Below are 15,372 nucleotides of genomic sequence, written 5' to 3'. Positions count from 1 at the left end.
TTAGCTTGCTCTAGGTAGTCCCCAGTGATGGTCAGTGGTGTTGTGAGCTGTCAGCAGCAAAGTTTATGCTGCAGTGTTACACTCAGCTTCGCAAACCTGCAAGAAACGTAATACATAAAGGGTAACATTTTCAAAAGTGCTTAAGTCACTTTGACTTTTGAGGTAGGTTCTTAAGTAGATAAAGGCCAGGTTTGTAAAGGCACATAAAGAAGCAGACAGCTGCCTAGTGGAATTTTCATAAGCACCTATCTGCATCTTTAGGCACCGAAATACCTTTAAAAATCTGGCCCTATGTGATCTTTGAAAATGGGACTTCAGCTTGTAAGTCACTTCTGTGATTTTGAAAATGTTGCACAAATTCACTTGCAAATATGCTGAAGTATCCCTGGTAATTTTCTTTGGGCCAGATTCGTAAAAGAAAATGTGAGCTTCATCACTGGCTTAAATGGGAGCTTTAACAAGTCTTTTATTTGTGGTTCTTGATAGGACCTCCTACTCTATTTGTTCATTTGCATTTAAATCTTGCTCATTACATTTAAATGTTAAATTTGTGCTGCATTGCCTAAATCCATGCATATTTTTCTTTCTAAAGATACAAGCCTCCTAAATGCATGGAGCATTTCATTATTTGGATGTTGCATTTTTCTTGTCAAAGCACAGGAGTCTTACTGAAATCCAGTACAGTAATTTCCTATTATTTGTCTTCTCTCTGAATTTATATTTATTGCATTGCAGATATTGATGAGTGCAAGGTTATTCACGATGTCTGCCGGAATGGAGAGTGCATCAATGAGAGAGGATCATATCGCTGCATATGTAAACCTGGCTATACTCAAGATATAACGGGCACCCTTTGCATAGGTAGGTTTCCATTATTTTACATCTGCCAGTACATTACTAAAGAGATGACCTTGAATGGAAATTTACAGGAATAAGAAATGAGGGTTTTCTTTCATCATAGGAAAACAAAACATCACTTGTTACCAGACTTTGGGGAAATATTTTTAACTCTTCATTACAAATCTTGGTTGATATCGCCAAAAAGAGTCTGGTTTTTCTCATTTTAGATCTGAATGAATGTAACCAGTCCCCTAAGCCTTGCAATTTCATCTGCAAGAACACAGAAGGGAGTTACCAGTGTTCGTGTCCAAAAGGGTACATCTTACAAGAGGACGGGAGAAGCTGTAAAGGTAAAAACTGAAAAGGAAAACTTGACTGGAGGAACTCTACATTTCACAGATTTGACTGTATCTGCCCAAAGATACATTTCACGGACAAATAGCTACCAAGATACGTGCCCAGGGTCTGACTCTGATCTCACTGACTCTGGTGTAAATCAGGAGTATCTCCACTGAACCCTGCTGTCTAAAACTGGAGTAAATGTGAATGCAGAGGCGAGCCCAAAAATATGGGAGACAGTTGGAATATTCCAGTAACTATAGCAGTGAATATTTTTTTAAGACTTTTCTTTTTCAATATTTGCTCCCTGGTATAAATAATTTTTTTTTCTGATTTTAAGCATGTTGATTTAAGCCATGCCTTGCAATAATAATTTCACTTTAATTAATGCAAGTTATAGTAGCTCAGTCAAGCATCAGCAGTGTTTTAGCTAACCATTCCTGCAGCACTGGATGAGAGAGGGAAATGAAGGAGAGGAGAATACTCTGTCTCCTCCGTTTCTTTCCTTGGCTCCCATCTCCTAGTAACCTTGGCATCATGCTCGACCCCGCTCACCTTTCTTCTTTCTTCCATACCTCTCCTGTCTACAAAGCTGCCTTTTGATATGAAGAGACAATAATTTAGAGGTTAAGGGCCTACTACAGGAGTGGGTGGGTGAAGTTCTGTGGCCAGTGGTGTGCAGGAGGTCAGACTAGATGATCATGATGGTCCCTTCTGGCCTTAAAGTCTATGAGACCATATTGCCTAAACATAGAACTGCTTTGACTCCACCAATTCTGAAACCCTCATCTGTGCCGTCATTTCTTCTTCCCTTGTCTAAAGCAACTCCCAGCTCCATGGCTTTCTCAGGTCCCGGTGCCATACAATCAAGCTCTCCACTGTTGCTGTCCACTTTCTCACAAGTCCCTAGAGGAACTACCAATAAACCTCATTTCTCAAACAGCCTCACTGCTGCCCCCATGCAGATCCAGTTCAGGGATATTCTCTGTCTCTCCTCCTCTCCACTGCTTCTGCTCATCTATCAACCTGTCACCTCTTTGTCTCTTTCCACAAAACCATTGGTCGGAGAGACCTCTCTTCTGCAGGCTTTGTCATCTGGAAGAGTCTCTCTGTAGCTCTACATCTTGTCCAATTTCCATCTCTTTTCAAATTTCATCTTAAAATGATGAAATTTTCTCTATCGCCAGTAATTTCCATTTTGCTCTCCCTTTGTTGCTGGCTTTATGGCTGCATGTTAACATGTATTCATCCTAGAGAACCAATTTTTTCAGTGCTGAGAGGTGGAGCTCCACATGCAAAGAGGAGCTTGTGCAATTACACATTTGCAAGTGCACATACATTTACTGCAACTGCATAGGCAAGTAGGTAGCTGTGCACTTAAATTCCTGTTCGCATCTGCAATATCCAATTTATGAGTATTTGTGGTAAAGGTGCACAATACTGTGGAAGCACCTTTGCATATGTATTTTAATATACATGCAAATGGGGCTCTACCATTTGAAAATTTGATCCATAATTTCTGTAATTTATACAATACGCTGTCTTTTGGCCCGCGTTATTTCATTCTGTGAAAGCATTTTTAGGTCAAATCTCCAATCCTGCAATGGCTTCTAGCTCCCTTCACATGTAGTCCTACTATATTAAAAAGGGCTGTGCATGCACATCACAGTCTGCACTAAGGGAACCTACTGCAGCATCCTGGGCATCACTATCATCTGTCTGAAAGATGCTACTACAAAATAAGTGCTGCTACCACTGAAGTCAATTGTCTTCCAAAGGAGCTTCAGCAGGCTATAAACTGTATTCTGCTGAAATGGGCTGTAATCCCAAAGGAAATATTTAAACAATAATGACAAAGTAAAATGCCATTTCCTATGCCAACTTTGGAATTGCTGTTGTAATCTACAGGGGCTTTACTCAGCCCTTTGATATTAAGGGCATTACATAAATAAATCAAAATGTAGTTACTTGCCCGAAGCTCTCCTGTCCCACTAGCTGACGTCAGGCAAGGTCCTCTGACTGGTAGCACGTTCTACTCTGCTAGAGCACTGGGCCAGGCCTGTGCAATATACTTTTACATTTTACTCTTCTTCAAAATATTTGTATGTTGAACCGCTAACTTGCAGCCACTTCTCTCAGTGTCTACATTGAAATGTCAGCACCTTGGTAGGGACTGAAAATGGAAGGAATGTTGGTTTACTCTTTCAGATCTCGATGAATGTGCAACGAAACAGCATAACTGCCAGTTCCTGTGTGTCAACACCATAGGGGGCTTCACTTGTAAATGTCCTCCTGGTTTCACTCAGCATCATACAGCGTGTATTGGTAAGTGACATTGGACGTTGCTCTTCATTAAGTGGAAACTCCCGTTTGAGGATTCTTATTGCATCTCATTCCTGACGGTGTTGTAATAGGATGGTGAATTCATCTTCCAGAAGAAATGAGGTGCAGAAATGGAGGCTATGCTGAAATACTGGACCCGATTTTGCTCCCACTTACACTGGGGCAACCACAAAGGATGGAATTTGGCCTAATAAGTTGGTTGTGCAAACAGATTTCCTTTGCTGTGTCAGCTAGTACCAGCTATTTACTGTAGAAGAAACCGATATGTTTGTACAAAGAGCCACATTTTTTTTAAAAAGCCTCTATATTTTGCACCTGCAATTAGTTGCTGGTGTAAATGAGAGTGTGTCAGTGTCTATATGGCTGCACCAGCAAATCAGGTAGTTAGAACCTAGGAACAGAGGAGGACTCCATTGGATGAAAGAGTAGGGGCAGAGGTGGAAAAAAGGCCCTTCCTCCCTCCCCGTGTCCCTTGTTTCCTGCACTCAAGGACTGTACACTGATAGCACTGTGCATGTTTCTGACCCTTTCTTCATTAGTTAGCAGCAGTTTCAATGTTGTGCCTGTAGTTGGTGCCACGTTAAGGTATCTTTAATAAGTTGGCCCTAAATGTTTGCATCTGAACAACTTGGCCTATGTATATATCCATATTAGATCAGTTTAAATGTAAAATAGAATCTCTCCTTTTCAGTTCTGCAATCTGGATCTTGATTCCAGTATTCTGCGCTCCCGTGGCATCAATATCCATGCTGTGTACGCAAGGAGAGCAGAATATCAGTCAAGATCCAGCATGAAGGTTTGAGAGCAGTTCTCTTCAAATTGTATCTCCTGTTAGTGTTGTCAAGTGGAAAAGTTGGGATTTCTCTCTCCCATTTCTTTGGTGCAAGGTACAGGATGGAAAGGAGCAGTGTCTGTCATGTCAATGTCTTGTGACACTTACGTTTCTTTTCTGCTTTTCATGCACTCTTATACTATTAACATCCTTGAATGATGGTCTTTGAGATGAGTAATTACCTTGCAGAACAGCACTAATACTTTCATCTGTTTTACCTTTAGATAATAATGAATGTGCCTCTGAAATCAATCTGTGTGGGGCGAGAGGTGTTTGCCAGAACACACCAGGAAGCTTCACGTGTGAATGCCAGCGTGGCTTTTCCCTGGACCAGACTGGAGTCAGCTGTGAAGGTAGGCACAGTATATCGTACGGACAGCTTGAGCCTGCTGGTCTTCTGTTGTCCCAACATGAGCCTGGGCATCCAGCATTATAAACTCAAAGACAACAGCACATAGACTTGTGCTGCCTCACTGGGAATTTTGGGAATAAGGCTAGGTCTACACTGCAGCGGGGGTCCGACCTAAGATACGCAACTTCAGCTACGTGAATACCGTAGCTGAAGTTGCGTATTTTAGGTCGGCTTACCTAGCGGTGAGGACGCGGGAAAGTCGACCGCTGCCGCGCTGCCGCCGACTCCGCTGCCGCCTCCTGCCGAGGTGGATTTCCGGAGTCGACGGCAGAGCGATCAGGGATCGATTTTACCGCGTCTTCACTAGATGCGGTAAGTCGATCCCCGATAAACCGATTGCTACCCGCCGGATCGGCGGGTAGTGAAGACAAAGCCTTAGACGGTTCCTCTTGGATTTCCCTTCACTTCTCCTCACAGGCATGAGGAGATGGTGATCTTCCCTCTGTGCTGAGCCAAGCGCCTCTGTTCCAAACTGAACATTGCGTGGTGGCTTCCTGTTGAATTTTGCCCCAGAATTTGTGAAACCCTTCCCTTCCTATGGGAGTTGTTGCTATTTGTAGATCAGCTTTGATACACATTAAAAAAATAAGATCTCCAAGGGGCAAAACACAGACAATGAGGTTAGAATCCTGGATGCCTTGATTTTCTGATGGTTCTGTCTGTGAGTGTGGAAGGGAATTCTACAGTGTGGATCCTATTCAGCCCTAGTGAAAGCAAACACAACTCCACTGAATTCAGTGGATGTGCCAGAAATGAATTTGGCCTCGTATACATGCCCCATAGAAGAAGGGAACAGTAATCATGCATCTGATGTGAGTACGCAAGGAAATACTCACACACATTGCTCTCAGCTATGCAGTTTCACTTCCATTGAAGTAAGTAGGAGCTGTACTTGAAGTACTGTATTTGAAGTCATTTGCATCCAGGAGTCAATTCAATGCTGGAGTAAGCAAGTGCATGCAATGCCATTAACTTAAACCAGCTCTGAATTTGGCTCTTCCTGTCTAGTTTAGAAGAAGGATTACAGTATGAAGCACAAAGGAGCACTGTGCAAAGTCAATTTCAGCGTGTAATTCACTACTTGCATGTGTGAAGTAGAAGAGTGATTAATGCCTGAGTAATGAAGGTTAATAGAATTTGTGAAGAAAAAGAATCAGAAAGATAGAACCTGAAATGTTTAATGCAAACCAGTCCTTTTTATGACACATTTTATTTAATCTTACAATGCCCGTTTAAAATGCACATTATATTCTTTTTTAAATGGCCTTCATTTAGATCTTTTTGTCTGCCAGTGCTTCCATTCAGTCATAAACGCTCCATTCTTAAGGAATGCAACAACACTTAATGTATACTGCTTAAATTCTGAGCAAAATATTTCACAGGCCACTGTTTCTAGGATACACTGCTTTCAGTTTTAAAAGTATTTTTTTAAAAGATGATCACATTTTGTGTCATAAAACAATTCCCAAATGACGAGAGAACTAACACAAGAAGCCACTGAAGTTAGCTTACTTCTCCTCTGGTATTCCTCTATCTTACAGTTTTATATTGCCACTCATATTTGCCCACCTTTCACAAATTCTCCTCACTGATCACATGACATTGATTTTGGAGGCTAGTAGGATTAAAAAGAAAGGGAAAAAAAACTTTTTTAGAAACCACGGAAAATACGGTATCACTTAATATTTCTGTTGAGAAGCGAGAATTCCTGAAATTTGGACTCTCTCTCACCCTTTTAGATGTTGATGAATGTGATGGAAACCACCGGTGCCAGCATGGTTGCCAGAATATAATTGGAGGATACAGGTGTAGCTGCCCACATGGATATCTCCAGCATTACCAGTGGAACCAATGTGTTGGCAAGTTACTTTTCTTTGTTAACAAAATAAAACACACCATAATTGTGTTAGCAACAAGATGGGGGGGGGAGTTGTTTCTGTATTTTGTTTAACCATGTGTTTCATAAAACTCTGTCCAGCAGAAGGCAAACCTGATACGATACTGAGCCCCTCTTGTGACATTCTGAGCATTCTCAACTCCCATTGAAGTCCAATGGCCAAAGCCCTGCTTCAGCACACACTTAGTCAGAGCTAAGTGTGTGCTAGTGAGTAGTCCTATTGACTTCAAGGGAACTACTACTCATATGCTTAAGTACTTTGTTGACTCGGACATGGCCCAAATGCATAAAACCTTACTCAGCTGTCTCTGTCTTTACTCAGACAGGACTCACAGCAACTGGCACAATCCAGATACAGGGTTTGATTCTAATAGACCTGTAAGATTAAACATCGAGCACAACACTTTGCAAGCATCTAATATTCCAGGACAATCCTGCTGCATCTGCACCTCCATCTTTTAGCTACAGTCCCACAAGTGGGCTGTTGTGTATGAGAACTAGCTTTAAAATCTGCTGAGATCACATAGGTGAATGATAGGTTTTCCTAATGCTTTGTGGAGGTTTGCCGACATTACAAATCTAAAACATGATTTGTCAAAATTCAGCCAGATTTGACTGTATCTGCCCAAAGAGACTTCCCCAGAGCTTAGGGGTAAAGTTTACAAGGAGCACCTACCCAACACTGTTTCTGCTATTGGTTCTTCAGTGTGTTAGGAAATAAATTCACCTGCAGATTAAAATGAAACATTTGGTCCCCATCTAAAATTTGGTTACGTACCAAGTTGCTGTGACCCACATCAGTGGGGTTATTCATGGAGAATGTTACTGTTCAATGTGACTTCAGCAGACAGATTTGGGCCCTATGTGTCCCAGAAGTCATAGGAAACAACTCTGTATTATACTGCAGCAGGGCAACATGAACCTGCCATATTCAAATGATAGACACATTATTTTTCTGCTGGCTAGGATTGCGTGTATTTCCAGTCTGATTTAATTGGGTTCCACACAAGCTGCAGTTTTGCATGGCTGGCTAAAGAGATCTGTTTGATGACCCCATCTTTGAGAATTAAGGGCCTCATACTCTTTGTTTGGCTCTGTTTGTTTTTAAGAGCATATAAAAATGCCTTTGTTCATTATCGTTCTGCTGCTCTAGGGAGGTCTCTGCTTTTAATTATGTTTACCAAACTTTCTGACATATTACACAGCCCTGGGTGGGGAGTCTGGACATTTCTGCTCCAGCGCTCAGTGCATTTGACATGCAGGGGAATTTGAGGTTCATTCAAAAATTGTTTGGTTATGGAAAGATTTAATTAAAATGGGGGGGGGGGGAGGGCGGGAGATTTGATTTAAATTGGGATTTAATTCACCCTTTTAAAAACAACCTGAAAAGAATAAGCTGTAATTTCCAGCTCTCTTGAATATTAAGGATGGAGGAACTCTCTCTGAGTGCCTCAAACTATATTTTGGATCTTTATTGCTTGCAATTGAAACCCATGTCTTGCAGGATGATTCCACAGTCAAAACCCATTTTTCTAGCTAAAGTGAAGCATATGCTACCAATGTTTATTAGAAATGAGTGAGCCCCTGAAAAGCTGGGCTGATACCAATGGATCCTCTCTATAGGGTATATTTACTATATCATTTTCCACTGGATTTTTCTCCTCTATCACAGTCCCCCTATAAATAGAAATCAATACTTAAATTCTAGTTCAGTGGTTCTCAGCCAGGGGTCCGGGGCCCACTGGGTGGGCCGCAAGCAGGTTTCAGGGTCTGCCAAAATAAACCAGAGAGTAGGGCCGGTGTTAGACTCACTGGGGCTGAAGCTGAAGCCCGAGCCCCACCGCCCTGCGTGAAGCCGAAGCTCAAACAACTTAGCTTTGTGGGCCCCCTGTGGCGTGGGGCTCCAGGCAGTTGCCCTGCTTGCTACCCCCTAATGCTAGCCCTGGCTTTTAATCTACTGGATATGCAGAAAAAGTTGTGGTACAGGCAGGCTGTGGAGGTTTTATAGCATGGGCTGGGGGGGCTCAGAAAGAGAAAGGTTCTAGTTGATTCAAAATTAAGTAAAATGAGTTCACCGTTCTTAGTTGCTGTGGTTGCTATAACCTTCTTATAACCCAAACTTACATTCATAATGTAGGCAAGGTAACCATGAGTTCAGCACCAAATAAGTATGTAGGTTTGAGCCATAGTTAGTGACATAGAACCCAAACCTGTCCTTGTTTTAGTTAATGACTAAACTCCTATGGACTTCAGGGAGTCAAGGTCAGGCTCTAGGTTCTACTATTTCCTGAATGTAAGAATATGAATGTCTTAATATGGTTAGATATTAATCTGGGGCCCCTGGGCATACCACAGGGGAAGGATTTTTGTCATAGGCTTTTGCAGGACCTTTCCTTCATGTAATTTGGCAATCTTGACTCTGCAAATCATTTATGTCTTTTTGGGCTTATTACATGAAGTGTACAGGGACTTTTTGATGTTGCTGCAACACACATTTAGTTAATCACCGAAGAATGCTTTGGTTCCTCCCATGTCTTGTACAGTGTATGACTGCTTCTCTAGCCCAGGCAGTTCTGTTGTCTTCCAGGCCATAACTCAATATTGCAAGAAATGTAAGGGATTGCTTTAAAATATAGAAAAATAGCTAAACTTTGTCACAGAATAGTAGCATTAATAAATCTCAAGGCACTCTTGAAAACATCCTGAACAATAAGCCATATATTTACTGTAGATGAGTCCGACCTGACCTCCAACTCACCATACCACTGAACTGGGGGAGAGTTCAGATCCAAACTTTGTCCATCTTTAATATTTACATATGCTTGCAAAGGGGCTTTAATACAACGCTTTCCCTGCTCATTTCTTCTCTAAGGAACTGTACCTCATCTATAGCTCCCTTTTGAATAAAAAAAAGATTCAGTGGTTACAGAAACTGTCATCCTTTATTTCTTCACTCTTTCCCCTTAATGTTTTACAATATAATAAATATGGTGTTACCAGGCCAGCTCTTCAGCTTCATCCAGTTTACACTTGGCACAGCTGAGAAGGGTGGTGGTGGGGAAGGTGGCACGTAAGCCACTGTTCTACTCCAGTCACTGTTCTACTCCCTTGAGCTGGGTTGGGCTGAAACAGCTTCTGGTATGGTATAGAGTAGCCCAAAGGTTGCTCTGTGTTACTCTGGTTGCAGTGGTCTCCTAGGGACTGCTGCAGCCCTGTTCTTGGATTTGGACATCTGATGAGACAGCATGTTTGAATCTGCTCAGTTATGAAGGTTAGGCCTTTCTAAAGTTACAGAGGGGAGCGATAGGCTGAATTAGTCCTAAGAATAAAAGCCAGTCTGTAATCTGCTGTGCTTCCCTTCCAGATGAAAACGAATGCCTCAGTGCACACGTTTGTGGAGGAGCATCTTGTCACAATACTTTGGGAAGCTATAAATGTATGTGCCCTACCGGATTTCAGTATGAACAATTTAGTGGAGGTTGCCAAGATGTCAATGAATGCAGTTCTGCACAAGCCCCATGCAGTTATGGTTGTTCAAATACTGATGGTGGCTATGTCTGTGGATGCCCACCTGGTTACTTCAGGATAGGACAAGGGTAAGGGCTTCTCATATTTAAACTAATAGACATTAGGTGGCAAAATCTGCTCCCTTGCCTCTGCTGCAGAACCAATGGCAGCAGAGCTGCTGGGAAAGGGGTAGGATTTGGGGAAGGCGTCCGAGAGTTTCACACTCCCTCCTGTGCTTGGAGCCGAGCTCTGCAAGGGAGATGAGGCAGGGCCGGAGGAGAGGTGAAGGTGGGGATGATGGATTTATAGCAAGATGGATTCTCTAGGCCTTGCCAAGGAAGTTTGGCTCAGGGCCACAAAGGATACTACAAGCTGGAGTAGTGTCTTCTGAGCCACTCCTGTTGGGAGGGATGATTCCTTCCTTCCTTTTGTCCTGCTACAAAGAACCCCAGCACCTACCCCACGTACCTGAGCTGTGCACTAGAGAGATTTTCCCCCTCAGTATGCACTTGATTCCTGTGCAGCATAGAGCTCCTCTCTAAGAAAAGGGGAGTTGTGTGGCTCTAAAGACAATCACTGTTATCCCAGTCTTTTACTGATGACGTTAGAATGAAATATCCTTATATTGAAGTGATCCCGTGTTTCTAGTTGAATGGCATCCAAGTTCCAAGGGAATTATTTTCTGTTTATGTCTATGCTGGCATGAAAATTAGAGAATAATACTCATTAGAACTTCATGTGCAACCTACAAAATACAGGCCTGGGTCTGCAGTCTTTTGGCACCTAAAATTCCAATAGCTTCATTGGGACTTTTAGGTGTGTGAAGAATCTAGGCTCAGGCACTTTGGTGGATGGGACAAAGATCCTGGCCTACATTTTCAAAAGTGACCGCTTCCAGCAGCTCCCATTGCCCTGGAGCAGCGAACCGCGGCCAGTGGGAGCCGCGATCGGCTGGACCTGCGGACGGGGCAGGTAAACAAACCGGCCCGGCCCGTCAGGGGCTTTCCCTACACAAGCAGCGTCCCAAGTTTGGGAAACACTGGTTTAGAGCAATACAAGTTCTTAATGTTGTATGGGTTTTTTCTTGAGGGATGGAACTAATTTCATGGAACTAATTTTCACTTCTTAATTCATCAGACACTGTGTTTCTGGAGTGGGACTGGGTAAAGGTCATGGTCAAGAATTGCCCGTCAGCGGTGAAGTAGATGACAACTCTCTCTCCCCCGAGGCTTGTTATGAATGTAAAATCAACGGTTATCCCAAGAGAGGAAGGAAGCGCAGAAGCACTAATGAAACTATTGCAAATGAAGCAGAGGTAATTGTCCTTCTTGGGGAGGGATTTGGGCTGTTTTCTGAGAGCCAGAATCAGAGACTTAGAGTGCAAAGAAAGAATCCAGAGGAAAAAATTCAGACCGCAGCCAGGCATGTCACTTCAACATGGCCCAAGGAGTTGCTCTGGGACTTTGCATGTCTGTGGGGGCTTTCTGAAGATACTCACAGTCATCAGGGAGAGGTCATCTTTAGAAGATCCTAACACGCTTGCTCATTTCCTGTTTCTTGTCAGACACTAAAGCTAAATGCCCATCCAACTCTCCAGCAAGGGGAGAGCTCAAGAGCGAGGACGGTTCTCAATGTCAAAGGACAGCATGAGTGTAGAACACTTTTGTGACCTTGTGGTCTCAAAACAGGGACACTTAGTTCTGGGAGTGGGTGAGTCCCCCACTGAAAGGGACTGTGTTGAGCATGGAGTGGGTGGGACCCTATCCAAAGAAAATATTGTGTTCCAAAGGCTAAATATGGAAACTGCTGGGATTCCTGTGCATCCAGTCACTGCAGCCTTTCACAAGGTATGTGGACGTGCTTCTGGTCACCCACAATCTGGCTTTGGACCAAAGGCTGTCCGAGACAGTTAGGCAAACAGTGTTCTCCCTGTGTGGCCCAGATAGCAGAGCTGGAAGCTGAATTCAGAACATAATTGTTGGAAGGTCACTGGAGTGACCAGTAGGTTTAATGTACATCTTTAGGTTGGGGTAACTGTGAAATTTAAATTACTACAGTCTGCTGTGATGCTCAGCCAACTCCCACTCCTCCCCGCTGTTGTCATTGGCCTCTTGCACCAAATAATGTTAATAATAGATGATGTAATGACCTGTATTTACATTAAAAACAGTGTGTCATGTGACTAGTTGCACCTATTTACAAGTCACCTTTCACTCACTCCAATGGGAGGCTGTTTTCTTTTCATTTTTAGCAAACATTCCTTAAAATAGATTAAAAGGAAAATGAACACTGCATCAACCTCATCCTTACGGTTTGTTTTGAATTGACAAAAACGAGTAACTTCGGTGTTAAAACGGTCAACCCTGCTCTGTTCTTAACTTGCCTGGCAGAAAAATGTTAGACTCCTACTGTTTCCAGCACCTTACAATGCCTGTGCACAAGAAGCCATAGTGGCAGGTTCAACTTTGCATGTCCATTGACCAAATTCTGCACTCTGACTCAGGCCGAATTCTCACTCACCTTGATGGGAGATTTGTCTAACTGAGGGCTGCAGGATTTGGCTCCTTTCATAGTTTGTAAGGCCAGAAGGGGTTATTGTGATTGTCTGGTCTGAACTCTTGTATAGCACAGGCCAGAGAACTTCCTTCAATTAATTTATACTATAAAATTCATATTCTTCTTTTTGAGAAATTTTAATTAATTTACATTACAAATGGCACCAGATCCAAGCTCATTTAATTCATTCCCTTCCATCTTCTCCAGCTGCTCTAAGACAACTATAAACTGACAGTGGCAGACTTTGCATTAAAATGCACAGAAACTGCCAGGGAATGGGCCATTGCTGTGGTCTTCAGGTTGTACAGATTTTATATAAGTCAGCTGAAAGTACGGTTTTTTTTTAATTTTGTGTTGTGCATCCTGATGAGTATAACCCAGAAAACTTTAAAGGGCCTCCTAAAATGTCCCTGTACTACATGCACACTTACCAAGCTAAGCGTCCTGCATGCTTTCAGCGTATATATATTTGCATGTGCAGATCTCATCTTTTCATGTGCTAACACAGGGTATCAGGAACACCCTTCACACATGTAAAATAACTCAAGTTTGTGTGTGCAAGCCAAGTCGTGTACACAGGTACATGATCTATATGTGCAAAAGTAGGGGGGTTTTGCCCACGCAAAATGTTTTGGGTGCACTTCTCTGGGCCCCTTGAAATTGGTGCAAAGTGTATAATCATACAAAATCAATGATTTAGTAAAGCACAATAAATATACTTGAAGAAGAAGCTGTGTTGAGTGTGAAGCAAGCTGGAATTCTACCTAAAAATCATCAGGGTTTCAGAGCTTAGCATGTTTGCTAGCTGATGAAGGGCAGTTTGTCGCTGTGGCTGAAGAATTACACTGGCGTACCCTTGCCTGCTGCAGGAAGTTTCCAAATTAATATCGTTCCAGCTGACATTCTTTTATGGTCCCTGAAACTCTGCCTTTTAGAAATGTTGCTAATAACTCATCTCAGTGGAGTTTAGCTCATGTCTTATATGAGTTCAATCACCTTGACTTCAGCTATATCTGCACTGGCTCTGCAGGTGTAATGTCCCACTTGGGTAGATATACACATGCTAGCTTTGATAGAGCGAGTGTGCTAAAAATAGCGTAGACACCACAGTACAGGTGATGGGAGACATTATCCACCCTGAATATAATCCCATCCAAGATCCTAGGTTGTATTCAGGGCACCTAATCCTTCTTGCCACTAACGACAGCAGCTATGCTGCTAATTTTAGTGCACTAGCTTGATCAAAGCCAGTGCAATCTATTCGAGCAGGAAAATACAACTCCGGCTTCAGTGTAGATGTGTCCTTAGAGGTAAGAGCTGACACCCATTTCCTCTTCAGCTCCCTTAGGCTGTAGCACAGAAGCTGTTGGAAGCCTGTTCCAACAGAGTGCCTAGGTAGAGGAAAGCTTGCAAAGAAGAAAACTAAGTCACACCCATTAAATGACTTGCCTGCTCCACAAATCACATTACCTCACACAGCTCATTATTAGCTTCACTTCACTACTGCTTTTGACAGACTGGGAAGTGTGACACAGGTATGTGCACCCAGCGTGTGTGGAGGGTGAGAAAAGGGTCTGAACTCTGAAATGCATCATCTCAAAGGCTCTGAGAGCTATGTGCAGCATGCAGCATCTTTCAGTGCATGTCTGAGGTGAGACGACCCATACAGAGAACGCTAGTTGCAGGTAACTAAGACTTTCTTTTCTTTTGCCTTCATACACAGGACTAACTGCTCAGTTCAAGGTTCAAATCCTGCTCTGACCTAGACCCTCTGCTACTCAGTTGGAGCTAATGGGGTTGCCTGGCGTTTAAGACAGGCAACAATATAGTTTTCTTTTCAACTTTTTTATTAGATGGCCTCTTAAGTTGTTTATAAATGGATGAAACTGTTCTGTGACAAAGCAGAGACTAATGTTAGTGTTCTTGTGCAGGATCAACCTGAGGTGGAACCAGAAGTCAGTCTTGCCAGTTGGGATAGTGAAAAAACAGCCGTCTTTTCCTTTAACATCTCTGGGCTTAATAACAAAGATCGCATCCTGGAACTTCTTCCCGCTCTCTCAACACTGACAAATCACAACCGATATTTAATTGACTCTGGAAATGAAGATGGTTTCTTTAGAATCAATCAGAAGGAAGGGATAAGCTACCTTCATTTCACAAAGAAGAAGCCAATACCTGGAACCTACTCATTACAAATCAGTAGTATTCCACTCTATAAAAAGAAGGAACTTAATCAGCTTGAAGACAAACATGACAAAGACTACCTCAGTGGTGAGCTGGGAGATAACCTGAAAATGAAAATTCAGATTTTGCTTCATTAATTCATCAACCAAAGACCAAATAATTAAAACCAAAGATAGATAGGTAGGACTGAATTTCCTCCCAATCAGATTCTCCATATCATAGGTACAATCTTTCATGAGTACATTTGTATGAATGAGCACTATTATATTATTACATAAACAAGGTACAGGATGAATACCCTAGATCAAAACAACCACTTTCTCAGGCTTCTTAAAGTGTAGCTGAGCTACCTTGATATGTTGAATCTTGAAAACTGGGACTTTTATCATTGGAGGTTGGCCACTGATGCTGAGACACATCATTTCAGCAGAGGTACAAGAACGTGCTTTCAACTGATGGACT

The 15,372-nt window shown here is 42.5% G+C and overlaps 1 protein-coding gene across 1 annotated transcript in view; it reads left to right on the top strand.

The window, feature by feature from the left end:
- FBN1 (fibrillin 1) overlaps nt 1–15,047 on the top strand; it is a 216,908-nt gene extending 201,861 nt beyond the window's left edge. Inside the window, exons 58-65 of the mRNA XM_065412313.1 lie at nt 736–861; nt 1,068–1,190; nt 3,388–3,504; nt 4,579–4,707; nt 6,506–6,625; nt 10,028–10,259; nt 11,308–11,485; nt 14,658–15,047. Coding sequence (XP_065268385.1) covers nt 736–861; nt 1,068–1,190; nt 3,388–3,504; nt 4,579–4,707; nt 6,506–6,625; nt 10,028–10,259; nt 11,308–11,485; nt 14,658–15,047 — 1,415 coding nt within the window. The remainder of the gene's footprint in view (nt 1–735; nt 862–1,067; nt 1,191–3,387; nt 3,505–4,578; nt 4,708–6,505; nt 6,626–10,027; nt 10,260–11,307; nt 11,486–14,657) is intronic.
- The last annotated feature ends 325 nt before the right edge of the window (nt 15,048–15,372 follow it).

Source organism: Emys orbicularis, chromosome 10, assembly GCF_028017835.1.
Source record: "Emys orbicularis isolate rEmyOrb1 chromosome 10, rEmyOrb1.hap1, whole genome shotgun sequence".
NCBI lineage: Eukaryota > Metazoa > Chordata > Testudines > Emydidae > Emys > Emys orbicularis.
Note: the sequence above shows the minus strand (reverse complement) of the source record. Positions and strands in the feature narration are given on the sequence as shown.